We start from the raw sequence: 27,071 nt of genomic DNA on the forward strand, positions 1-27,071 counted from the left end.
CGCAGCATGTAGAAGTTCCCAGGCTAGGGGTGGGATGGGAGCTACAGTTGCTGGCCTATACCACAGCCACAGCAATGCAGGATCCAAGCTGCATCTAAGACCTACGCCACAGCTCAGGGCAATGCCAGATCCTTAACCTACTGAGCGAGGCCAGGGACTGAACCCGCAACTTCATGGTTCCTAGTCAGATTTGTTTCCACTGCTTCACAATGGGAACTCCTTCCAAATAATTTAGAATGACCTTTTTTGGTTAAAAAAAAAATGTATCTTTTTCTCTGGGATAGGCTTTAACATATAAATTTATTTAGGAAGCCTGATGGCTTTATACATTTTTTCTTCCTAAGAACAAGGTAGGCTTTCCCATATGTTTAGGTGTTAATTAATAATCTTCAAAACTTTTTCAGAATACACATATATCTTACACATTTATTAGATGATTAAATAGATTACATATAATCTTAGGTATTTCACTTTTATTCTACTATAAGTGCAGTCTATTACCCCCATATATTTTCTAAATGGTTGCTGTATCATGAAGGTCATTGGTTTTTAATGTATTTATTTTCTACACCACCATCTCAGGTTTTAGTTGAGTCTCTTGGGTGCACACTTGTAGCCTTTGGAATTATGATAGTTTTGCCTCCTCCTTTCCAATTTTTTATTTTTTTCTTGTCTGTGTTGGCTAATATCTTCAGTACAACTACAATTTTGATGTAATTAACTATTAATTTTCCCCACTAAGTGTGTTGGCTTTTGGACTGAATTTTATTTTTAGTCCAGTGGCTGAATTTTTGAGATTTGGAGAAAAGTCTGAAATACAAATCTTGAGTGAGCACACTTTACTCCCCACGGCAGACTGCTCAGGAAGACTTTTGTTGGTGTTTCAAAGGACAGATAAACTCAGACAATTTTCAGCACAATTCATTGAAAAATTAGAAAGGCTCTTTAATGTTTTTTGCACACATTATTTTATTTACAACAATCGCTGCCATTTAAAAATTACATGTTTTGTTCCACAATCAGTGTTTTCTTATTTACAAATACTTCCAGAAATCCCTGAAAACTTATACTTACGTTCTCCTGTTTTAGACAGACATCATCCCTACATGACACTAAAACACCTGTCTAGAGTCACGATAGGAGAAAGCTCAACGACTCTCCTGGGGCTGCTCAGAATTGACATGAACGTCATTCTTTGGCCCAAGGGGAAGGTCTGGAACTAGTCCTGAGGTAGAGTTTCAACAGCAAAGCTCAGCAGAGCACAAAGTGAAAAGTAATCATGAAAAAATTAAATGGTGATATTATCAAAACAGTAGCTTGGGAATAATACTATGTTATCAGGAGAGAAAAGGAGTCCTTAGAAATAGGACCCAGCCCTATAAGTTTTAAAGAAAAATACTTTACGGAAGAAGGACAATGGCTCAGGTGACATAAAAAAAAATGCCCATTGTGTTGCCTGCTTCGGTGAAATAAAACAAACCATCTAAGCCAAGTGACAGGGTCACCTCTGTTCACATTTCTGGTCACAAATGGGGAACACCAACTCTAGGATGGCTAGAGTTCTCTCATGTTTGTTTTCATGCCCTTTGCACATCCTTGCCAGCAATCAAAACCAGAATTTTCCAGGCATTGCTATTCACTAGGGTTCCCCAACGTGGGTTGTTTAACTGAGATGATAGACCTGGACAAGTGCATTCAGTTCAGCTGGGCACATAGACATCTGGTCTGAAGCTGAGCTTTCTTGGTTTTGAAAAGGTTCATTGGAATTCAGATTTGTTAAGTGGGTCAATTTATGGCACTCGGTGATTCTATGACCAGCACAGTCCTTGCTCGGAGGCTGTAGAGGTTGACGGAGGTTCATCAGACATTCTTTGGCTCCTCTGGGTGTGGCCCATATGGATTCTGACTTGTAGCAGGGCTTTGCACTTTCTTACCACAGTTGGTTGAGTAGAGAATGTACATGCTTCGAATTAGGAAAATGCCAGCAATGACTGCAAAATAACTGCCATACACTAAAAACTAAAGGAAAAACAAAGAATTAGACATACATGAAATATGACCATCTCTGTCACTGATAATTGCGAGGCCGTTGACTTCCTTGGATTATGGGGTAACTGAGACCCAGGGTCTTAATATGGATCTTTTCGACTGGCACAATACTTTCTTCTCCCCTCTTAGAAGAGCCGCTTAAGTATGAAAGTATAAGCAATGTAGTAACTAAGAGTGTGGGCTCTGGAGTCAGGGTTGCTTAGATTCAAATTCTAGCAAATATCACCTATAGTGAATCAACACTAAATCCCACTGATTGATGTGTCTATGTTCGGAGGTTGTGCCATGCTTTTAATGTCTCCAGGGATGAACTTAAGACGCTGAGGTTACTTTTTACCTGCCTCATCCCCTGTTACTCAGATCCAATGTGAAACTGGTCCAATTTGAAGTCTCCCAGTGTTGGAGGGAAGAGGGATCTAAACTGTGCAGCCACATACCCATTCCCAGTTACATCTTGGTAAACTTTGGTACCAAAGGATAGGAGAGAGAGGAGACATAAGGGCACAGAATGGCCAGGGTGTTACCTGATAGGGACCAAAGGTAAATGCTAACCCACAGTGGTTATTGCTCAATGCCTACTTGGCTTTACAGTTGATAATGGAAGGAACGGCTTATTTTAAAATTGGCCTAGCCAAGGAATTCAAGAAATTAAGTACTGGCAACAGTAAGGGTGAAGAAACCCCCTTTGAGATGACCTAGGCATTCCACCTTCCCCCGGCTACCTGCAGAGGATAATGGAAGTGCTGTGGCTTACCTGAGTGCTGACTGGCAGCTCCAGCCCCCTCCGATCTACTACGATCACAGTTATGATGGTCTGAATCACCAGGGCAATGAAGGTGTTGATTCCAAAGACCAGGGCATAGCGTTCCACACTCAGATTAACTGCGATCTGAAATCTGCCCGGAAACAGAGACTAAGTTCTTAAGAAAGAACATCCACGGGATTCTGAGCTTTAAAAGACAGACACTGAAGAGAAAGCAGTGTCTTGGTAACAGCACTTTTTGTCTAAATCTCCTCTCTTCCAGTGGAGACAAGCAGGCAGAGCAAACAAAAAATTTATCCTTGAAGGCCAGCTTAGAATACACTTAAAGGAAATACGGCAAAACTCCTCCTAGCCAATTGAATGCTTCCAGAAATTAAACTTAAAGGTGCTAACTCTCACAACTTGAGAATAGGGGATGCTATCTGATTTTAGTTACTATTTTACAATGAATTTTTACCAAAATGCTGGCTATGCCCAACCTAAGGAATTTTTTTTGGAGAGTTATTCTTTTCATTGTCGATTGCATCGACAAAGTCTGGTAAGTGAATTATTTTTTGAAGATCCAGGCCATGACTGGTTGTACCACTAAGTGATTCTATAATTAATTTATTTCTTATAATTATATAGATTTTGAAATCTTACTGCAAAACATTTAGGAAAGATGAGCAAAGCATGTCGTTTACAATTTGTCCTTGGAATGCGGGGGCTGCTCCACGGCATATGGAGGTTCCCAGGCTAGGGGTCTAATCAGAGCTACAGCCACCGGCTTAGCCAGAGCCACAGCAACTTGGGATCCAAGCCGCACCTGCAACCTGCACCACAGCTCTCGGCAACGCCGGATCCCTAACCCACTGAGCAAGGCCAAGGATCGAACCCACAACCTCATGGTTCCTAGTCGGATTCGTTAACCACTGCACCACAATGGGGGAACTCCTGAACATTCTTAAAATGAAAAAATGTCACCCTACTTTAAGAAAATTCTCATGTGAAAAATAACCCAAGACACATGAGTTTGATAGATTAAATTGATAGCCTTCAGTGAAAAAATTGAACTTGCCACAAGGTTCATCTCTTTCCTCAGTTTCATAATCTCTTCTCAGGGACCATGTATTTCCATGTGTGGTCAATTACTTATCAAGTATTTTTCACAAATTAAAACGCAAAACTTGATAAAGCTTTTGGCTCTACTTCTTTCATCTGATGAGAAATTCAAATGATTCTTGGGAGTTCCCTTCGTGGCTCAGCGGTTAACAAAACCCAACGAGGATCCATGAGGGTGTGGGTTCAATCCCTGAGCTCGCTCCGTGGATTAAGGATCCGGCATTGCCATGAGCTATGGTGTAGGCTGCAGACGTGGCTTGGATCTGGCATTGCTGTGGCATAGGCTGGCAGCTACTATTTGACCCCTAGCCTGGGAACTTCCTTATGCTGTAAATGCAACCCTAAAAAGCAAAAAAAAAAAAAAAGAAAGAAACAAATTCAAATGATTCTTAACTCTTTTGGTTAATACCAAAGCACATTTCCTAAAGTCAGTTTTCTCTGCACTTATATATAGAACCAAATGTTTTTAATCATTAAAAAAAACTATCTCTGGGGTTTATAGTTGCTTATAATCTCTGCATCTACTTTTTTCGGTATGCAACTTTTTATAACTTGCTGAGAATACTCTGTTTCATACAAAACTATATGCCTGGAATTACTCAAGCAACCACATGAAATTAGAGGTGAAATTTCAGCAATCATTCAAAATCAAATTACACCACACCACGTTGCGGCAAATTGTTTGAAATAAAAATCACAACCTGACAGTGTATCATAGCTTTGCTTTTCCCTGACGACTAATCTTAGCAATATTCAGAGGGCAAACAGGTAAACGGAAAGATGGCTTCACCGTGTCTAACCTAATACGAAGTCAACATTTAACACTGCAATTGATGAAAATCCTTCCCACATTCTCAAAGGAACTACAGGGATACAGAAGGAGAACATGGTTTCGTTTCAGGAGTGGAAAGAAATGCTTAGTCATACTTACACTGCTATGGTGATCAGCAGCATATAGACGGTCTTGAATATCAAATAGCCGGCATAGCATGCCCAGATGCTGGTTGTGTAATGCATGAGAAACAGAGAGCCTGCACTGACCACGGAGAAGATGGCCAGAGCCAACTCTCCCAGAAGATCCCAGTTGACTTTCACATACCCCACTGCCAAGGCAGCCACGGCCCCTGGAGAAGAAACATTAAGGCAGATCCAGCATATTCTCTTTGGCCATGGGAAACCTCAGCACGCTCTCCTAAGAACGCGGGTCTCAGTTCACAATTCATGAAACTAGTGTGATCCACCTAAGAGGGGATTTATCTTTTTCTCAACCATGTTTCCTTGGGTTACTTGCTTTAATTTCTATTCTTTCAGTCATTTAGTTGTCTCACTTTTAATCAGCATGAGCTAACTACATGCCAACAACTGCTGGCATATGGTCAATGCTAATGCATTATGCAGAGGGTTCCTAATCAAGACCTCAAGGAGAAATGGTACATAAACTCAGTCACTTAACACAACGTGCTCAAGGCAGGGATGGATAAAGGTGAACAACTTCTCTGGGAATACACCTGGCTTGTTCACATTTGACTTCATTGTTTTTCTCAGTTATAAGCAACAGATGTGCTGCATTGGGTAGTACGTTTTAGTCTTCAGTATTGGTGTTGTGATTACTTTTATTTTAGTCATTCTGAGAGATGTGTTTGTGATATCTCATCGTGGGGTTTTTTGGGGGGTGGGGGCATCCCCCTGGCATGTGGAAGTTCCTGGACCAGGGATCAAACCTGCGCCGCGGCAGAAACCTGAGCCACTGCTGTGACGATGCTGGATTCTTAACCTGCTGTACCACAAGGGAACCCCCTCGTTGTAGCTTAAACTTGCATTTCTTTTTTTTCTTTCATTTTTAAAAGTTTTACTTACGTGTAGTTGATTTACAATGTCGTGATAATTTCTGCTGTACAACAAAGTGAGGTTATATGTACACACATCCATTCTTTTTCAGATTCTTATCTCAGAGATTATTAGAGAATATTGGGTAGAGTTCCCCAGGGATTTGGGACTGGCATATACACACTGCAGTAGATGGCATGTCTAGCCAGCAGGGATCTGCCATGCTAATCTTTTTTAATCTTAATCTTACTTCTAATCTCCATTTCATGTCTTCAATATCTGGCTTCATTTACTTGAGGTTTTGGGTGAACCTCTTAGAGAGTTTAAGAGGTTGAATAATTAGCAGTGATTAGGGTTAGTAATTATACTTGAACAAAGTGAGAGGTATTTATGCTTCAAATAACTGAGATTTGATTGACTTTTCCAAACGTGATGCAGGCAAGAATGATGAAAACAGAAGAAATAGTTACTTTTCTCTCTAGAATTTGGAATGCACCAGAAAGAATTTCAGTGAATTCATTCCAGCCCAGTCTTGGTTTCCAGGAGTTAGAGTGAAGTCTCCTGGAAAAGAGACAATAACAAAACGGATGCCACAAGAAGTTTCTGAAAATTTCTGTAACAGAGGGTGTGGAAGTCTCCTGCTTCCTAGAAAATAGCTTCAAAGTCTTAGTTGAATTTAAGCTTCCATTAACCAGGATATAAATATTTAGGGCAGAGGGAACTTCAAAGGCACGTTTTCCTCTGATATTAGAATCCTGGCTGCTAGATATGTTCAACGTCTCATTCAAACTCATAAGAAAACTACTTTTGAAATGTTGTTTGGCCTCAAATTGCTTAAAAGATGGGCACGAGCCAAATCAAATCCCTTAGTAAAAAAACTCTTCCAGTGGTATTGGAAATCTTAACAGCTCAATTCCTTTTCTAAAATAATAAAAACTCGGGGGAGTTCCCGTCGTGGCGCAGTGGTTAACGAATCCGTCTAGGAACCATGAGGTTGCGGGTTCGGTCCCTGCCCTTGCTCAGTGGGTTAACGATCCGGCGTTGCCGTGAGCTGTGTAGATTGCAGACGAGGCTCGGATCCCGCATTGCTGTGGCTCTGGCGTAGGCCGGAGACTACAGCTCCGATTCGACCCCTAGCCTGGGAACCTCCATATGCCGCAGGAGCGGCCCAAGAAATAGCAAAAAGACAAAAACAAACAAACAAACAAAAAAACTCGGGTAAGCAATGAGATCCTGCTGTATAGCACAGGAAACTGTACCTAGTCACTTATGATGGAGCATGATAATGTGAGAAAAAACATGTATACATGTTATGTATGGGTCACCTTGCGGTAGAGGAGAAAACTGACAACACTGTAAACCGTCTACAGTGGAAAAAATAAAAATCATTATTAAAAAATAAAATAATCAAAACTCATTGTTTATATACAAGATGCCTATTTTCCTTTCGAGATAAAAAAATCTGAAAGAACAGGAGGCATTATGAACCCTTTTCCTGATGATGAAATGGATTTTAGGAATCTGGTTAGAATGTAATCATTGGTGCTGAATCTTGATCTCTTGAGTTACCTGTAATGACAACACATTAAACAGAAATGTCACATTCCCCTTTTTTTCCCTTCTGTTCCTGAAAAAGCTTAATATGCTATCTGAACAGAGCTAAGTTAGCGCCATGGGGAATTTAGCAACTGGAGAAATAGACTGAAAGGGGGTACCCTCAAAGGAAGGTAAGTCACAGTGGCACAGTGACTGCTGTGGCACAGTGGGTTAAGAGTCTGACTGCAGCAACTTGGGTTGCTGTAGTGGTGTGGATTCTATCCCTGGCCTGGCACATTGGGTTAAAAGATCCAGTGTTGCTGCAGCTGCGGTGTAGGTTGCAGCTGAGGCTTGGATTCAGTCCCTGGTCTGGGGACTTCCATGTGCCGTGGGTGTGGCCATTCAAATTAAAAAAAAAAAAAAAAAAAAAAAAGATAAGTCAATGCTTACTTACCTCCAAAGGTTGCAACAGCTTCCACTGCTCCATTATATACTGCAGAACTCTGGGACGGTGCCTTGTTATCCCACAGGACTTGAACGTAATTCAAAATCTGATTATAACCTGCGGTGGATAAAGCCCACCATAGGGACCAGTAAAAAAGATGCTTTGAGGCGTAACACTCCTTCAGATCTCGTAACCACTGCACAAAAACTCTCAAAGCTACGTTTCCTGGTTTGGGGTCCCTCGACTGGACAACGTATGGGGTCTCTGAAACAGGGACTTGCTCTTGGCAGACTGGGTTGTGATCCTTGTGAGGTCCCCCTAAGGCAGCATCCTTTTCTGATGGCTTTGGAGGTGCTTCTGTGCTGGGTTTCGCGTGAAAGAACAGGCTCTTCTTAGGCATTGGTAGGAAAAGGGAGAAAAGGAAGGCCGTGGAGACGGAGACCAAGGAGATGACATTGAGGTAGAAGTACGACAGGCTGGCCAGGGACACCAAGAGCTGGGCCAGCACCGAGGCTAGTGTGTAGGCCACCAGTGTGACACTCCTGCAGTAGCCGCTCACTTTCTGGTAGTGCTCTGGGCTGACCACGCTGTATATGTAGGCATAGTAGGCCACCTCCGTGGCAGTGACCATCCCATAGCAGAATTCCAGCACCTGCATGACCTTCACTCCTTGGCCAAACAAGAGCAGCAGCCAGGTAATGATGTAGCTAATCCCTTGGAAGAGGACGACTGGCTTGTAGCGGACGTAATCGGTCAGCACAAACACTGGGAAGAGCAGCGCCAGGTAAGAGTATGTCCACACGGGGAAGATCTCATTTGTGATCTGCAGAGTCAAAAGATCGCGTGACCAGAAGCACCAGGAAGTGAGAAGGGTGACCTTTCTCGGATACCTTAACTTATGGGTCCCTAAGTTAAATTATACGTGGCTCGTCCAATCTCAAACTCTGCATCCGCTCCGATAGGCTAGTCCTCATAGCATGAAACAGCCCAACAGAAAACTGATTTTCAAGGACACCCCTAGGAAAGGCGAGTTCCTCCTGCCCCCAGGAAAAAACCTCACTTCATAAACGTACATGCGGCTCAGCAGAAGAATCTATTGGCTTGAAGTGCAATTTGAACTATATTAAATTTATAATGGTATGTCCCCTACAGTCTGGGCATACCTCATTTTACTGAGTTTTGCTTCATTGCACTTTGCAGATATCACGATTTTTTTTCTAATAAATTAAAGGTTTGTAGCAACCTGTGTTGAGAAAGTCCATTGGCACTGTTTTTTCCAACAGCATTTGCTCACTTCATGTCTGTCTTACATTTTGGTAATTGTTGCAAAAGTTCAAGCTTTTTGTTTGTTATTTTATTTGCCGTGGTGATCTGTGATCAGTGACCTTTGATGCTACTATTGTACATTTTATTTGGTATTTTTTTTTTTAGCAGTAAAGTATTTTATTTATTTATTTATTTATTTTTTAGTAAAGTACTTTTTTTTTTTTTGTCTTTTTGCTATTTCTTTGGCCGCTCCCGCGGCATATGGAGGTTCCCAGGCTAGGGGTCTAATCGGAGCTGTGGCCACCAGCCTACGCCAGAGCCACAGCAACGCAGGATCCGAGCCGCGTCTGCAATCTACACCACAGCTCACGGCAACGCCGGATCCTTAACCCACTGAGCAAGGGCAGGGACCGAACCCGCAACCTCATGGTTCCTAGTCGGATTCGTTAACCACTGCGCCATGACGGGAACTCCAGTACTTTTAAATTAAGGTATGGATATTGTTTTTTTCGACATAGTGCTCCTGCACACTTACTAGGCCACAGTATATGGTGTACACATAACTTTTTTATGCACTGGCAAATCAAAAACTTCATCTGACTCATTTTGCTGCAATATTTACTTTATTGCGGTGCTCTGGAGCCGAACTTGCTCTCTCTCTGAGTTCTCCCTGTAAACTGGTTAAAACTTGTTCAATAGACACTTCTGGGTTACTCAGGCTATTAAAAAAATACTATGCTTATCTTGTTCAAAAAGTAACAACATTAGATAAAGCAGCTATGATGTTAGAAGAATCCAACAACATTGATCTTTGTGTGATTCATCCTTAGGACAAAAATCTCAGCCCTTCCAAAGCTGGGATGAACAGACCCACGAAGACAGCAAAGAGTAAATCTTCTTGCAGAATTAAGGTGTGGGCACGAGCAAGGCATTGCATCCCTTTCCTGACCAAATGTGTCGGGCTCCCAACCCCTTTTCCCTCTAATTCTACTGATTTGTCTCAATACTCAGCCCTGGCCTCAGTGTAATGTGGGTTATTTCAAGGAACTAGTCAGAAATGCACGGGACCTCAATGTTCATCTATAGAAAGAAAGGACTGAAGAAGTTGTTGAGAATTGGTGCCCAATGGGTGGCAGTGCAGATCAGCCGCATAAGCCTTGGTTCTGTGCCCCTCTGCTTTCTCCAGCAACCTCGGCTGGTCCAGGTGTCACTGCCGAAGGCAGGTTCAGTGGTGGGAAAGGCCACTGTGACTGAGCTGTACCTCGAAGGTCTAGCTGGCCCACAGTGGATGTGGAAGCAGACCTCTGAGGTTCGCTGGCTGATTCTGGACCTCTGTCTGTCTTTTGTTTTGTCTTAATTGCACCATGCTTCCACTTGGAAAGCTTTGAAACAGAGTTGCCCCTAAGGGACGGTACCCCACAGCAGAAAAAGCTTGCCTTCCTGTTCTTAGGCCTCATCACCAAATGAAGCAGCATCAGTGAGCCCTTCAGGTAAAGCCACACGCTCTGCAGTAATTTCTTAGCTATGGCAGGAGACTATAAAACCTGCCCAAGGTAATTCTCCCACTGGGTCAGTGCCTTTTCTTGCTGCACTTGCGATAAAAAAAAAAAAAAAAAAAAAAAAAAAAGGAAAAAAAAAAAAAAAAGATGTGGGAGAGTTCCCACTGTGTCATAGGGGGTTAAGAGCCCGATATAATGTCTGTAAGGATGTGGGTTTGATCCCTATCCTTGCTCAGTGGGTTAACGATCCGGCATTGCAATGAGCTGCATGGTAGGTCACAGATGCTGTGGCTGTGGTTTAGGCTGACAGATGTAGCTCCTATCCAACCCCTAGCCTGGGAACTTCCATATGTCACAGGTGTGGCCATAAAAAGAAAAGAAAAAAAAAACCAAACAAACAAAACCTGCGAATCTTTTGAGTAAGAGGATTGGAACTTCTGGAGAAGATAAAGTTGGGAGATAAAGCTGTTAACGTTTTACCTGCTGACAAACAGTTTTTCAAAACTGAGTAAGGGTCCTAAAGAAATTTCTACAATTCTTCTGTACAGCACTGCGAACTATTTCTAGTCACTTATGATGGAGCATGATCATGTGAGAAAAAATGTATATATGTATGTGTCACTGGGTCACCTTGCTGTACAGTAGAAAATTAAAGGAATACTGTAAACCAGCTAAATGGAAAAAAATAAAAATCATTTAAAAAATAAAAAAAAAAAAGAAATCCTACAATTCTTTAACTGATTCTGCTTATACCCAAGCAGGCAGAAAGTTTATTAGGACTAGATCCTGTGCCTGGCAGCGATTTTATTTTAGCATTAGTATAATGGAATCAATGAAGACTTGACAGGTTCCCACGTATGAACATGTCTGTTAGAACTGTATAATAAAGTGAAAATATTTATTACACATGTAATGTGTTTTGGTTTCCTGTTTTGCAAGTATGAGGAGGAAAGAGTAGTTTGAACAGTTCTATAAATTACCAAATACCACAAAAAGGGGGTTTATTGAGGCCATTTGTTAATCTTTTTTTCCAGCTGAATGAAGCCCTGACTCTATTTCCTTTGTTCAGGTCCTGTCAGATTAAAACCACATCCAGATATGTACGTATAACTTACCTGTTCAGTGGTCAGGTTTTTATCCGGTCCAGATAAATACGGCATAAGGAAGGGTTCTGAAGGTCTCATCATGGAGAAAAATCCAAACAGGCAGAGAATCACAGTCGGATAAATCCAGGAACCACTCGCTGAAGTTTGGAAACAACTCATGTCTGATCAAATAGAAACAAAATCCAAATTAACCGATGTTTATTCTTTTTGGCATCTGGGATGTCAGGAAAAGGTTGACTTCTAAATGTTTTATCAGAAAGTGAGTGATGAATAACTGCTTTTAGATATTTCTTTCCTTTTTTTTTTTTTTTTTTTTTGCTTTTTAGGGCTGCACCTGCAGCATGTGGCAGTTCCCAGGCTAAGGGTCAAATCAGAGCTACAGCTGCCAGCCTACACCACAGCCACAGCAACACTGGATTCTTAACTCACTGAGTGAGGCCAGGGATCAAACCCACATCCTCACGGATCCTAGTCAGGTTCGTTAACCACTGAGCCACGAAGGGAACTCCGCTCTTAGATATTTCTTAAGGGAGACCCTCCACTGTCAGCAAACTTCTTATTCATTGTTGCTGGGGGTAGAAGTCTACTTTTTTAGTGCTCTCCATCGTAAGCATGGTCATGATAGATCCTAATAAATGGTAAACAATGGACCAATGCCTGTTTGAAAGTAAGCAGAACACTGGCTAGTGAATTACTGGTTTATAGGCACACTTCAGAGATACCGCTGGTTCAGTCCCAGACCACTGCAACAAAGCAAATATTACAATAAAGTGAGTCACATGAATTTTTTGGTTTCCCATTGCATATAAAAAATATTTTTGTTTTTTTGTCTTTTTAGGACCCCACCCACAGCATATGGAGGTTCTTAGGTTAGGGGTCGAATTGGAGCTGGAACCACTAGCCTACAGCCACAGCAAGGAGGGATCTGAGCCATGTCTACAACCTACAGCACAGCTTGTGGCTGCACCAGATCCTTAACCCACTAAGCGAGGCCAGGGATTGAACCTGTGTCCTCATGGTTACCAGTCAGATTCGTTTCCACTGAGCCACGATGGGAACTCCATAAAAAGTATGTGTACACCGCACTGTAGACTATGAAGTGTGCAACAGCATTGTGTCTAACAGAGCAATGTACATAACCTCAGTTAAAAAATACTGTATTGCTACAAAATGCAGACCAGCGCTGGAACCTTCAGCGAGTCATACGCATTTTTCAGTACTCACAGCAAAGACTGCTAATCACAGGTCACCACAACCAACATGATACACATGAAAAAGTTCGAAATATGGTGAGAATTTCCACCATGCGACAGAGCGGCACGACGTGAGCAAAGACTCTTGGAAAATGGTGCTGAGAGACTTGTTCAAGGCCAGGTGGCCGCCAACCTTCAACTTGTAAAGAAAGCAGCTTCTGCGAAATGCAATGAAGTGAAATTCAGGAACATCCAACCCAAAAGAACACAGACTGAGTCAATCCAGGCTCTTACTATCTGCTCACTATATTTGGCACAGAAACCTCTGCCTTGGACATCGCAATACATGGAATGGCGTGTATTTATTTACACGTGTCCCTCCTTTGGGCCCCTCTCTTGCTTAGTATTGGGCTTGACACCTAACAGAGGTTAAAGTTGTGTTTGTTAGGTGTCTCTGAGGATTTGTAATTCTCCAGTTAAAAATGAAGCTACAGTGGGGTTAAGGATTCGGCGCTGCCATAGGCTGTGGTGTAGGTCGAAGACGAAGCTTGGATCCCAGGTTGCTGTGGCTGTGGTATAGGCTGGCAGCTGTGGCTCTGATTGAACCCCTAGCCTGGGAACCTCAATATGCTGTGGATGCGGCCCTAAAAAATAAATAGATACAATAAAGAGCAAAAAAACCAGTGAGGCTGGATAAAGATCTGACATGCCATCTTTTCCATATTTCCTTCAGTTTCCATCCTGGTGCTGACTCTGTGTTGGGGGTGGAAGGCATCCCTTCTCAGGAGGTTATTCCACTTGTCTTTATGGCTGGGTCCATCTCTTCTCTAAGCCCACAGTTGCATAACTGGGGCCAGGTAGTTAATTCATAGTTCACACTCGGTGCATGCTTTTTTCTTAACCCCCAAATAAAATTGCTGGAAATTCAAACTTCAGACAAAAAGTCCAGTGAAGAATGTCCTTTGTCACTGCCCAGAAAGAACAGCAAAGCCCTTATTTTACAGCGGTCACATTTAAAAACACCTTGCTGTTTCATATGGATTACAATGTGCAACAGAAAAATTCACTCTCATTCCTTCATACTTTTTTTCATTTTGTGGCTGCATCTGCAGCATGTGGAAGTTCTTGGGTCAGGGGTTGAATTGGAGCTGCAGGTATGGCCTGCGCCAGAGTCAACATCTGATCTGAGCTGCATCTGTGACCTACGCCAAAGCTTGCGGCAATGCCAGATTCTTAACCCACTGAACGAGGCCAGGGGCAATGCCAGATTCTTAACCCACTGAATAAGGCCAAGGATCGAACCTGCATCCTCACAGAGACAATGCTGGGTCCTTAACCTGCTGAGCCACATGGGAACTCCTCTCATTCCTTCATACTTTGGATCAAGCTTTACTTTACACATTTTTGGTGGTGTTGGATGTGGTTAAGTTCTCAGAGATAATTTATAGGTAAGAAACTAAAATGAAGTGAGTATGATACTTTCCTGCATCTGATCTAATGAACTCCTTGTAATCACTGAAACACACATTAATTTCCCAAATTCCCAGGTGAGTATAGGGAGACCCAAGATGTCCAACTGGCTTCAAACCACATGGTCAAGATGTGAATCCAGGTCTTTCTGATTCCCATCATGGTCCTGTCCCCTGCTCCACTTGGCCCCATTCTGGTGGCTGCTGCTAATAACCTCGTGACAGTCTCTCCCCACAGTCAGGGGAGAGAGCATTTTTCTGAACACATTCATACTGAAGATTATGGCTTCATGCAGAGTTTCCAGGGGCAATTACTGTTTGAAAGTAGGTCGGAGACATCAAAGATGCTCTCTCTAGAAAAGCAGGTCCCCTAGATGGGGTGGGAACTTTGCTAGGGGCTGGGGGGGCAGGGGGCCCTACTGAGTCACACCACCGGTCTGCCACCCACCCGACCCATTCACAAAGTGGCCCCAGACAGCTGCATAGTCCTTCTCTTAAGTAAGGTAAGTTCTGCTGATGTCAACAAAACCCTTGATGAAATCGCTCAGAGACAGCGGAAAGGAACGGGATTACAGACACGTGAGCAAAGCTGACCACGTGAACATTTTGCCAGAAGCGTGTTGGATTTGACAGGGCTCTACCTCCCTCCTTAGCCTAGAATGCATGGGATTTATCTTCTTTCTGAGTTGCTGCCTGCATTTTCTAGAACCTTCTTTCTCTGTCACATTCTTGTAGAAAAGGCTCTCTTGGGTAGGGAATGACTGAGGCTTGGCCATCTTTCAAAGGGTGGTCTTCCTGGGGTGGCATGTGCTGACTCTCCATCTAGAATGTTCTCTCCACCTGTGGACCACAGGTTGTGCACTAACTCCACAAGTCATCATTTTCTCTACGCATCTCACAGACCTAGGACTGTGCCCATGGTCCCCCGGCTCCTCAGAGTTCCCTGGATGATCTATCCCTTCATCTCTTAACCCTTATAACAGTGCTGCCCCACTGGATGTAGCTGGGATGGTTGCAGAGAAAGACAGGATGTGCCCGGTTGGGTGTAAACCTTCTGTTTGCCTCACTGCTCTATCCCTGTGCCCAGAAGAGAGCCCCTGACATAGGAGGTCTCGTGGAAGGAAGGGGAGGAATGTCTAGCCTCACGTCTGAGAAGCAAGAAAGCTCTGTCTGGGCTTCCTGAGAGCATTTCCTAGTGGCATCAGGTAAAGGCCAGGGGGATATTCAACTTGACAAGTGCCTTGCGTTTGGTTGCTCATCTGTGAAATGGGACAACAAGGCTACCTCATGTGACGGCTTTTTGTGGGTGCGGAGGGCTCTGACACCTGGATAGGCCTTGGGGCCAAGTGGACACAGAGCTGCTGCTCACACACAGGTCGCTGCTCCTCCCTGCCCTCTCTCCACATTGCAGCCCCCACCGTGATGCGGAGACGGTAAGGGAGGGGGTCTGGTTTTCGCAGAAAACAACTGAGAAACACCTTTGGGGGCGGGGGGTGGGGGGGTGGCTCGTGCCTGAGCCCTAGGATGCTGGGCTTTCTTGCCTCATTCCTTTCCCAGCCCCTTCCCACAGAAACAACCATGCTCCAGAGCTAGTTTTTCTGTTGAAGATAACGAGAGAAGCAATCTTAAGCAAACATTAGCAGGAGTCCTTTAACCCAGAAGGACTGAGCTGAGTTGCTGGAGTTTCCTGGTTGAGCAGCAGCAGGAGCTCCCCAGGCCCTTTCAGAGGCTGTGTCTCATCTGGTGTTGATAACCCAGCCTTCAGGGACACAGCCACTGTCCCTGCCCACCCGCTGCCCCAGGGGAGCCTCTGGGACACTGAGCTGTTAAAACCCGGCTATTCCTCCACCTCCTCCGGACTCAGGGTCTCCTGGTCCAGAGGTTGCCTCATTATAAGGTCCTTTACACCCCTGGCCAGTTACTCTGAACCTGACTTGCATGTCAGTCACCAGGAGCTTGGTCAAAATATGGCTTCCTGGGGAGTTCCCATTGCGGCAAAGTGGGTTAAGAACCTGACTAGTATCCATTAGGGATGCGGATTCTGAGCCTGGCCTCGCTCAGTGGGTTGGGGATCCGGCATTGCTGTGAGCTGTGGTATGAGTTGCAGACCAGCTCAGAGCCTGCATTGCTGTGGTGTGGACAGGCAGCTGCAGCTCCGATTGGACCCCTAGCCTGGGAATTTCCATATGCCGTGGGTGTGGCCCTAAAAAGACGTGTGTGTGTGTGTGTGTGTGTGTGTGTGTGTGTGTGTGTGTGTGTGTGTGTCTTCCTGGACTACAGTGAGGCCCAGGAACCTGCATTTATATGCACTGAGTGAATCTGATGCCAGAGGCCCAAGGACTTCCTGTCCCTTATCTATGCACTGGGCTGACTGGTTCCCAACAGGTGTGGGAAGTGGAGAGAAATCACCCAGGGAGCTTTCTCAAAACTGCACACAGACCTATTACCCTGAAAGTCTTGCTGGTCTTCCAGGCCCTGGAGAGTCCAGGCTGGGTGGAAAAATCCTCAGGGGATTCTGATGACTCTGATAAGACTCTCACACCCTGCTCCACCCACTGAACCTTCCCAGGCACACACTATTCTTTCTCATCCAACCTAAACTGCTTATCCAGCAGGGGCCTTCCTGTGTTCAGCACTGAACAAAATACTGTGGTTCTGGCTCTTTCAGTTACCACAGCTATTTAAAAAAAAAAAAAATATATATATATATATATAAAATATTATACATTTATATAATGTTAAATCCTAGTATAACTTTAATATAGATGTCATTATAATTTGATATAAGTATATAACATATTTTACATAATATTTTAATAAATATTTTCCTTTTATAAACTTTTTATATAATATATATTATATTTAATACATATAGTCTCTGACTTCTCAGTAGTCCAACTTAGGACTTTTTGATTTGAAGTGGTGTGGAAGTGACATGCATTCAGTAGAAGCTATCCTTTAAATTTGGGAACTTTGCTCCCATCTGGACTTGTGACATGTGGTTCTGGATGGTCCTCTCTTGTGATGCTGGCCAGTGGCAGCTGCAGCTCCCAGTCAGCCAGGTGATCATGAGGGGGAACAACCAAGATGCTGACAGCCTTTCTGTCTTTCACTCTCAGTACAGCATTCCATCAGTTACGAGAGACATTCAACACTGCATCTTCCTGATCCAGCAGTCTGTTCCTGGGCACTTGGGTTGCTTCCATGTCCTGACTACTATAAACAGTGCTGCTGTGAACAACAGAGTACATGTGTCATTGTGAATTATTCATTTTTTTCTGGATATACACCAAGGAGCGGAATTGCTGCATCATATGGTAGTTCTATTTTTAGTTTTTTAAGGAACCTCCATACTGTTTTCCATAATGACTGCAAATTACTTTAATTTTTCTTTGATAATTTTGTGATGTAGATAGAGGGGATAGCATCGTCCTTGTTTTATGGATAAGGAAACTGATGGCTAGAGGCAATAAGATGGATGCTGGTTTTCATGTTTAACCAACAACAAAACCTGGATTTAGACTCAGTTTTTCTAGTTACAAGTTCAGTAATCTTTCCTCTAATACTGTGTCGAAAGCGCCTGGCTATATCCTCAAAGTTCTTTTTTTTTTTTTTTTTTTTTTTTTTTGTCGTTTTAAGGCCGCACCCTTGGCATATGGAGGTTCCCAGACTGGGGTCTAATCAGAGCTGTAGCCACCAGCCCATGCCAGAGCCACAGCAATGCCAGATCCAAGCTGTGTCTTCGACCTACACCACAGCTCATGGCAACACTGGATCCTTAACCCACTGAGCAAGGCCTGGGATTGAACCTACCACCTCATGGTTCCTAGTCGGATTCATTAACCACTGAGCCATGATGGGAACTCCCTCAAAGTTCTAATTCAAATTTATTTTAGAATAGTGTTCTTCAGATTCTTTTCTTTTTTTTTCTTTTTTTTTTGTCTTTTTGCCTTTTCTAGGGCCACACCTGCGGCATATGGAGGTTCCCAGGCTAGGGGTCCAATCGGAGCTATAGCTGCTGGCCAGAGCCAGAGCCACAGCAACATGGGATCCAAGCTGCATCTGCAACATACACCACAGCTCACGGCAACACCGGATCCTTAACCCACTGAGCAAGGCCAGGGATCGAACCTGCAACCTCATGGTTCCTAGTCAGATTTGTTAGCCACTGAGCCATGATGGGAACTCCTGTTTTTCAGATTCTATCAAAAAATTTTACTGGGTTGCCAACAGGGTTTTTAAAAAAATTTTTTTGGAAAAAAACCATTAAATATCCAAGTGCACTGCAGAGTGGGCCTGTTTTCTCCTGAAACTTTTGTGATTACTTACCAGAAAACGTTGATGCTACACCTCTAGAAAGAAAAACCACAGTAGTTAACTTCCCAGTGCCTACTTAGTTTTTTTGTTCTTATTTTTTTTTTCAAGTAAAAATAAGAATCTGTACTGATTTTTCACTTTTAAAGGATGAGCTATAGGTTGTGCTTTTCTGTATCGGCATGACACTTACTAAATACTTTTGTGCCATGAGTGCAATTTGAGGTGTTTTGCAAAAACCAGACCAAATCAAAACAACATAGCTATTTCAAATAACAGAGCAAGACATTGATAATTTAAAATAATCATGAATCTCACAGGCTCTAAATGCCAAAGGGCTTGGGCAGGTGGGCAACCAGAGATGACACTGCAAATGGTTTCACTTCCCAAGGCCCAAAGCCTTTTAAAAACTAGAGGCAGGGCCAGTATTTGTTACATTTTCCAAAAAGCTTAAGCTCCCTTTTAGGTTTTTATTTTGTTTGTTTGTTTGTTTTTGTCTTTTTAGGGCCAAACCTGTGGCATGTGGAAGTTCCCAGGCTAGGGGTCAAATCGAAGCTACAGCTGCTGGCCTATACCACAGCCACAGTAATGCAGGATCTGAACCACGTCTGTGATCTACGGCACAGCTCATGGCAACACCAGATCCTTAAACCACTGAGCAAGGTCAGGGATCGAACTCGCATCCTTAAGGATGCTAGTCAAGTGCGTTACCGCTGAGCCACAATGGGCACTCCCTCCTTTTAGGTTTTTAACAAGGTCAAGCTCCTCACTAGACAGAAGCAAACCACAAATTTAATTACTGAAAACAGAAATACCTTGCTTTTTGCTGATAGAGTTTTAATACCTAATTATGCCTTTTAAACTACTTACGACTAAAATAAAAAAGAATATAATTTCGAGTAAAACATCAAAATAAAGCGAAGAGCAGCGGTCTGCTTAAGTCTGCCTTGAGGCAGAGCTGATGGTGGAAGAAGGCCTGAGGAAGCGACTCCAGGGAATCACTTAATTACTATTCCTTGGCTGCAAATCAGGGTTAGAAGGTGGTCTCACCCATTTTTGGGGAGCTATTGCATTGTAGCTGTGACTTCATCTTATTCAAAATGCATTTTACTCATCTCTACCTCACTCCATACAGAAAAACTAATTTGACATCATAAACCCTAGTACCAGAGAGTACCATCTAGAAGAAAACCGATCTTTGGGAAGTAAGGGTTGGCACAGATTTTATTGCGATGACCAAAAGGACTAGACTTAAAAGAAAAAGAGAGAAATTGGATTGCATCAAAAAACTAAATCTGCTCAAGAGACACCGTTAAGAACTGACAAGGAAAACCATAGAGAACACTTCACAATCACTACAAGGTCTAAGTACAAAAGCATCGGCACGTCCAGTGTGCACAAGATTTAGAGCCACTGGGTTCGGATACATTGCTTGTGAGAATGTGAAACGGTACACATTTGGAAAGCCTTTTGACCATCTACACAAGAAAGTTCATGTCTTCATCACACTTAAAATAAAAAAGAGAAGCAATGGAAATGTCCATTAAAGTTCCATTAAATGTCCGTTAAACGAATCAAAAATACTGTATGTTTAAGCAATGAATACTAATTTGATCAGCAAAGGAATTTTTGCAAAACCTTGGGTGAATGCGAAAAACATAACGCTATCCCAAAGAATTCAGACTCTAAACTGTACGATTCAGTTAGGAAATATATAAAGTCCTAAGACAAGCAACATTCATCTGTAGTGCTAAAAACTGGATCCGTGGTCAGAGGAGGGACCGGCTGCAGCGGAGCAGCCGGGCACCGTCCAGAGTGATAAAGATGCTTAACACCTTGACTGCAGCTGCGATTCCACACTTATATTTATCAAAATGCATGTACGTTTTCTGTATACTTTATTATACATCCGCATCAAGAAAGACGATTTGAAAAAAAGAGAACAAATGATTGCTATGTGGAACAAATCTCAAATACTATGCTGCCTGGAAAGAACGCAGACATAAAGAGCCCACTCCTAACTGAAATCAGAACAGTGGTCACCTCTGAGCAGGGAGTGGTTGGGAGTGGTCTGTAAAAGGGCAGGAGGGAACTTTCTGGGGGGGGGGTGGTGATGAAATATCCAGTATCTTGATAAGATACAGTTATAGGGATGTATATAATAGGAACACTCAAACTTAAAGTCTAGATTTTATCATGCATGTACATTATTCCTTAATGAAAAGAACTGCATTGCCCCTTCCCCATCAAAGCATTTTACCATGTAGGACTCCTTGAAGCCCTGGTCCTTTCCTATTGGTGCAACCACTAAGGTCTTCCCCAAATTCTACAGTGTACTGGGGGCAAGACCTCAATCTAAACTGAAACTAGAATAGCATCTTTAAATTGGGTCTGTCCTAGAATATCAGAATGGAAACAGTGCCCATACATCAAATCTGGGACAGGCCGATAAACTTTCTAAGTCTGGCCACCTGTTAACATCCTTCAAAATCATACAAACAGAATCAGTTACCTGTTCCCTCTGGGTCCCGAACTTATTTCTTCCTTGAACCAAGTCCAGTTTCCTGCCTTCGGATCCCACGTCTGTTCCTTCCTGCTGCCAGACGCTGCGAGTCCCTGTCACAATGCCCCTTTTGCTCTTTGGAGTCTCCAGACCTCCTCCTTCAGAAGTGAGCTGTCAAGAATAACGGCTTTATATGCACCAAACCTCACCTCCTTCTGATGGCTTCATACACCAGAACCCACCCTCTTCCGCAGCCACCCGCTTCGGAATGCCATTGCATAAAACAATGGCAGTGTTTTATAAGACTGAGTGAGATTCAGTTCTTTCTAAAACACAGATGATTAGGGAGGTAGACATATCAAAAACACTTCCCTCTAAGTGTTATAAAATCATCTAATTTAGTTTCTCCAGAATTCTGTATTCTGTGACTTAGAAGCTTAGAAAACTATGGAGTAGCCTTACCACCTATCACCCACTCATAATCCTTTATGTATCCCCAATCCATCCTCTCCCCCCTCAACAAAAGACAAAAGCAAAACCAAAAGCAAAACGAAAACCATGGAATTGGAACAGGCATGGACCTGGGACCCTTTGCTGCAGTGGCTGCAGTGCTTGCATCTGGACAAACTTCTGGAGCAACCAGATGCAAAGAAACTCTAAGGGACTAAAAATAACTGAGTGCACTGGCCCAGCTGGGGCAAATTATGGGCAAGGAGATACAAAAAAAACCAAACTCCACTGCCACTTATGAAGAGCAGAGGGCAAAAGCAGGGTACTAAGCATGCCCCCTGCATACACCACCACCAAAGGGGTGGGCAGACCACCTAGGCCACCCCTGTGGCCCGCCGGACCTGCCCTTACCCTGCCCCATTAAAGGAACCAGCTTGGGTCCCGTGTCTTTCTCTGTCTCCCCCCCCGCCCCCCGCCCCGGCCAGCCAGCAAGCAAGGGAATCTGTGGTTTGTTTTCACTTCTCTCTTCTACTGCAGCAGGAGTCCTAATAAAACCTTGCCTGAATTTTCCTCTCTGGTCTCTTACCAATTTCCATTGATTACGAAGGCCAAGAGTCCAGGAACAGTAATAGAAGCGTCACTGAAATGAAGCACTCTACACAACTTCAAAAGGTGAATTAGGTGCAGGCCCTGGTAGTTCTGCTTTTGGTCAAAATCATGGCAAGAGCAGGTACAGGTGATCTTTAAAATACATGCTCCGGATTCCATTTTACCATAAATGACAACTTTCTTTTTTTTTTTTTTGGTCTTTTTAGGGCTGTGCCTGCAGCACATGGAAGTTCCCAGGCTAGGGGCTGAATAGGAGCTGCAGCTACCGGCTGCAACATAGCTACAGCAACGACAGATCTGAGCCACTCCTTCAACCTACACCACAGCTCATGGCAACACCAGATCCTTAACCTACTAAGTGAGGCCAGGAATCGAACCTGTGTCCTCATGGATACTAGTTGGGTTCATTATCCCTGAACCACAATAGAACTCCCAACAACATTCTTTTTTTTAACTTGCACAAGACCTTTGCTGATGAATATTCGAATCACCCTGTCCCAGACTGTTTATTCTCTGTATGTCTATGGTTAGATCAATCTGGTCTCAGGTGCAGCTGGAGGAATACGCCTATGAAACCACTGCACTGGCAGACAACTTCAGTGGAAAGTCACATCCAGCCGTTGAAATGCAGTGGGTAACTAGTCAAAGGCATGAGGTGGGAGTGGGGGTAGAGGGAAAATTTGCGAGTCCAGGAAAAACTGGGCATTGTTTGAGATATTTTACAACCTTAGAAGTGTAGTAACCCATAGGCAAGTTGCAGTAATGCTTGTCTGTAGGCATGAAAATGAGTTTTATCCAATGAAGGTATAGGTTTCTTCTCTCTCCTCTATGGAAAACCAGTTCTACCTCCACTTCAACATTCCTGATCCATAAATGTACAGATTCTTTGGAGTTCCTGTTGTGGCTCAGTGGTTAACGAATCTGACTAGGAACCATGAAGTTGCGGGTTCGATCCCTGGCCTTGCTCAGTGGGTTAAGGATCTGGTGTTGCCGTGAGCTGTGGTGTAGGTTGCAGATGCGGCTGTGGCTGTGGCGTAGGCCGGTGGCTACAGCTCTGATTAGACCCCTAGCTTGGGAACCTCTGTATGCCGCGGGTGCGGCCCAAGAAATGGCAAAAAGATAAAAAAAAAAAAAAGTACCAATTCTTTGGATTCTTCTTTGATCTGGTCCTAACCATTTTATGTTTCCTCATTAATGAGTTAATAAAATCTTTAACGTGTTTATTTTTACATCTGTATGAGAGTCATGATGAACCCTTTCTGAAAATTTTCTTTTAATACTTATTAACTGTGCACGCGGCTTCCGGCCTATCTAAATAGCCTCCAATTTATTCTTCCGAGTCTAAAGGAGTTGCAAAGAGCTGTGATTCAGAATTGCCATGGAATGATTTGCCCATCTGCTTTTTTATTTTGACATCTCTCTGCAGACCTACCCAGCCTTAGGCTTGTTTAATTCTTTTTTCCCCAGATTTGGGTTTTAATTCTTTTTTCCCCAGGTCTGGGTTTCTCCAGAAAGAGCATAGCTTTGTCTGAAGTTCATGTTCCTCCTGGCCCTGCCCTTGCTTGTGGCCCATACTTAACCTCCAAGCCTCCTTTTAAAATGTGGATAATCCTGTGCATCCCACAAGGTTGGCTCAGGAACTGCTCCACCTGGTTCCTGACACACATAAGGCACTTAATACAGCTTCCTTCCCATCTCCCTCATGCAAGGGCACATGGCAGATCCAACCAGAATGAACATAGCTGGGCCCTCATAGTTCAGAGACAGTGATTTCAGGTAGGTACACAGTAGATAATTTCACCTAAACTGCTACGGGGCAGCAAGCCTAATCAATCCATCTTTAAATATCCTGGCTTGAATGGCATTTATGTTATCTAACCTTGAGAAACCACTGTTGGTCCACAACTAATAATACTGAAAGAAACTAGTATTTTTGTCCATTTCAGCTATCACTAAAATGGTTTGAAGAAAAGCATTTGAAGGCAATCTTACCAGCAACTGTGGGTTCAGTCCCAGATCACTCCAAAGAAAGCGAATATTACAATAAAGCAAGTCACAGATGGGAATTCCCTTTGAGGCTCAGGGGTAATGAACTGGACTAGGATCCATGAGGATGTGGGTTCGATCCCTGGCCTTACTCAGTGGGTTAACGATCCGGCGTTGCCGTGAGCTGTGGTGTAGACATGGCTCAGATCTGGCGTTGTTGTGGCTGTGGTGCAGTCCAGCAGCTGTAGCTCCAATCCCCTCCCACCACCCCCTGCAGCCTGGGAACCTCCATAAGCCGAAAGTACGGCCCTTAAAAAAAAAACAAACAAACAGCAAAAGCAAGTCACAGGAACTTTTGGTTTCCCAGTGAATATAAAAGTTATGTTTAAGCTATAGCGCAGTCTATTAAATGTGCAATAGCATTATGTCTACAAAACCATGGATAGATCTTGATTTGAAAATACATTATTGCTAAAAAATGCCAATCATCATCTGAGGCTTCAGCAAGTGGTGGTAAAAACATCAAAAATCACAGATCACCATAACAGTTAAAATCATAAAATAATGAGAAATTTGGAAATACTGTGAAAGTTACAAAAATGAAACAGAGAGACACAGAAGTGAGCAAATGCTGTTGGGAAAATGGTGCCAAGAGACTTGCTCAAAGACGAAGATCTGCCACAAATCTTCAATTTGTAAAAAAATGCAAAAAAGTTATATTTTGGTCTATTTAAAATATGTACTTAAGGGAAACTCACCTCTTGCCTTAGGAGACACCAAAGTATTCTGATGTTCGCAGAAACAAAATACTTTTTTGGGAGCATTTTTAGAAAACATTATTTCCTTCACCCTTGTCAAACTTTAAGCCCTCCACAAGCTGAAACTTTTCCTATATTTACAGCGGCGACACTGACTTGACCAGTAATTCTTATTCACGTTATTTAATGAATTAGGTATCCTTTTCAGAAATGTTCTAAGACAATGTTGTGTTACCTTTTAATTGCAATTAAAATAGGCTGATTAGAGTTCTGGATCTCTTAACTTCCAAGTCCCCCTTCTTTCTCTCACTAGGAAATTTCTGGCATTCTTGGATGGGGGTTTGGAATGGCGAGCTAAGGTTTCTTTTCAGTTAAAAGATGTGACCGGGGGTGTAACCATGGCAAAGGCTGGCGCTTTACCAGAATCGTGGTTTTCTTTAATCTGCTTTTCCAGATGGCTCAAAGTAAGAATTGTAGCCAAACCTACTCGGGCGAGTATCAGCACTGTGGCTGGCAGGTCTGAAGATCAGAGTGAAGCAGCAGCAGCAGGAAGCTGCTGGCTGGCTGCCCGCCGAAGGCCCGGGATGTAATCCAGACTAGTCCCAACCCGCCCGCTGCGCGCAGGTACCCGCCCGAAACTGGGGCGAGTGGAGCGGGGGGCAGCGGCCATGGGATGATGGCGTTTTTTCAATTAATTTACCTTCAGGAGGCATTCTTACCTACAGGATGGGTTTCTGCTCGCCAAATCGCCGCAACTCGGGATATCAAGCCTCTGGGACCTGCACCCTCAGCGGTCAGGTGAGCTGAAACCCGGCTCTAAAAGTAGCGGGGCGGGGCGGGGGCGGGGCCAGTCCTACAAAGAGCCCTGAGGCCCCGCCCCAACGTCCTATGCTGTTTGCTGGCTTCCAGAACCTTTTTCTTTTCTTTTCTTTTTTTGGTCGTCTTTTTGCCTTTTCTAGGGCCGTCCTGCAGCACATGGAGGTTCCCAGGCTAGGGGTCCAATCGGAGCTGTAGCCACCGGCCTACGCCAGAGCCACAGCAACGCGGGATCCAAGCCGCGTCTGCAACCTACACCACAGCTCATGGCAACGCCGGATCCTTAACCCACTGAGCAAGGCCAGGGATCGAACCCCGCAACCTCGTGGTTCCTAGTCGGATTCGTTAACCACTGAGCCACGAAGGGAACTCCCCAGAACCTTTAAATTAGGGGTGGGTGTCTGCGATTTGTGAGCAAACAACTCTACTGAAAGGACCGAGGGAAAGTAATGGATTGATACCCGATGTCAACGTAATAAAGCAAGGTGAACTGAATGCAGTGTCGATCGTCTGTTTATAAGTCTGTCGTTTTATATAAATCATTCCCCAAACTTACGAGGTTCAGCCATGATCCTCATTCTATAAGTAAAATGAGGCTGAGGGAAATAAGACTGGCAAAATAGAAAAGCCTAGATTTCTGTCAAGGTATCCTGGCTCTAAGCCAATGTTTTTGTTTTTGTCCGCACCCATGGCATATGGAAATTTCTGGGCCAGGGATCGAACCTGTGCCCACAGCAGTGACTGGAGCTGCTGCAGTGACAGTGTTGGATCCTTAACCCACTGGGTCACAAGGGAACTCCTGTTTTTGTTTTTAAAGGTTGTAGGGTGGGGTGGTTTTCTGGTGCTTTGAGAATTTGCTGATACAAGTAGCTCATTTATTAAATAATTTTTATTAAGCAGAGTTTTTCTTTTCTTTTCTTTTCTGGCTGCACCTGCAGCATATGGAAGTTCCCAGGCCAGGGACTGAATCCAAGCCATGGCTGCAACCTACACCATACGTGCAGCCATAGCAGCCATAACCTTAACCCACTAGGTTCTTAAACCACTGTGCCACAGTGTGAACTCCTTAGCTGAGGTGTTTTTTTTGGTGGTTGTTGTTGTTTGTTTTTGTTTGTTTGTTTTTGAAGAAGCATTATGAAGTTATGAAGTTCTCATTGGGTAAAATGGATTTTAAAAACACTTTTTTTTTTTTTTTTTTTTGGTTTATCTGTTGGTGGAAATAGAAAACCCTCCCCAAAGATGAACTCTGCTTGGTCTCTGAGGGCTAGCAGTGAAAACAAAATTGTTAAAATTCTCCCCAAGTGTCTCGGGTCACTGTCCTCTTGATTTAGATTTTCTTTTCTTTTTTTTTTTTTTAATTTTCTTCTTCTTTTTTTTTGCT

The 27,071-nt window shown here is 43.5% G+C and overlaps 1 protein-coding gene across 3 annotated transcripts; it reads right to left on the minus strand.

Annotated features, from left to right (window-relative positions):
• Window positions 941-25,716, minus strand: SLC19A3 (solute carrier family 19 member 3). 3 transcript variants are annotated; one of them, XM_005672264.3, is made up of 7 exons: window positions 25,594-25,716; window positions 21,081-21,242; window positions 11,602-11,753; window positions 7,731-8,544; window positions 4,845-5,037; window positions 2,804-2,945; window positions 941-2,019 (listed from the first exon to the last, which is right to left on the minus strand). In XM_005672264.3, the coding sequence occupies exons 3-7, from the start codon at window positions 11,749-11,751 to the stop codon at window positions 1,861-1,863; spliced, it is 1,458 nt and encodes a 485-aa protein (XP_005672321.1). In that variant the 5' UTR covers window positions 11,752-11,753; window positions 21,081-21,242; window positions 25,594-25,716; the 3' UTR covers window positions 941-1,860. The 3 variants fall into 3 exon arrangements, with proteins under 3 accessions (XP_005672321.1, XP_003133743.1, XP_020930954.1); XM_021075295.1 differs by having other exon boundaries at window positions 959-2,019; window positions 25,598-25,700; XM_003133695.4 differs by lacking the exon at window positions 21,081-21,242 and having other exon boundaries at window positions 25,594-25,698.

Source organism: Sus scrofa, chromosome 15 (assembly GCF_000003025.6).
Source record: "Sus scrofa isolate TJ Tabasco breed Duroc chromosome 15, Sscrofa11.1, whole genome shotgun sequence".
Classification (NCBI taxonomy): Eukaryota; Metazoa; Chordata; class Mammalia; order Artiodactyla; family Suidae; genus Sus; species Sus scrofa.

Coding starts and splice junctions, on each gene's coding strand:
- SLC19A3 (XM_005672264.3), bottom strand. CDS start 11,751: ATGAGTTGTTTCCAAACTTCAGCGAGTGGTTCCTGGATTTATCCGACT. Junction 5,038..7,730: donor AGCTGTTGCAACCTTTGGAG/GTAAGTAAGCAT, acceptor TTTCTTCTCCAG/GGGCCGTGGCTGCCTTGGCA. Junction 2,020..2,803: donor AGCTGCCAGTCAGCACTCAG/GTAAGCCACAGC, acceptor TTTTTCCTTTAG/TTTTTAGTGTATGGCAGTTA.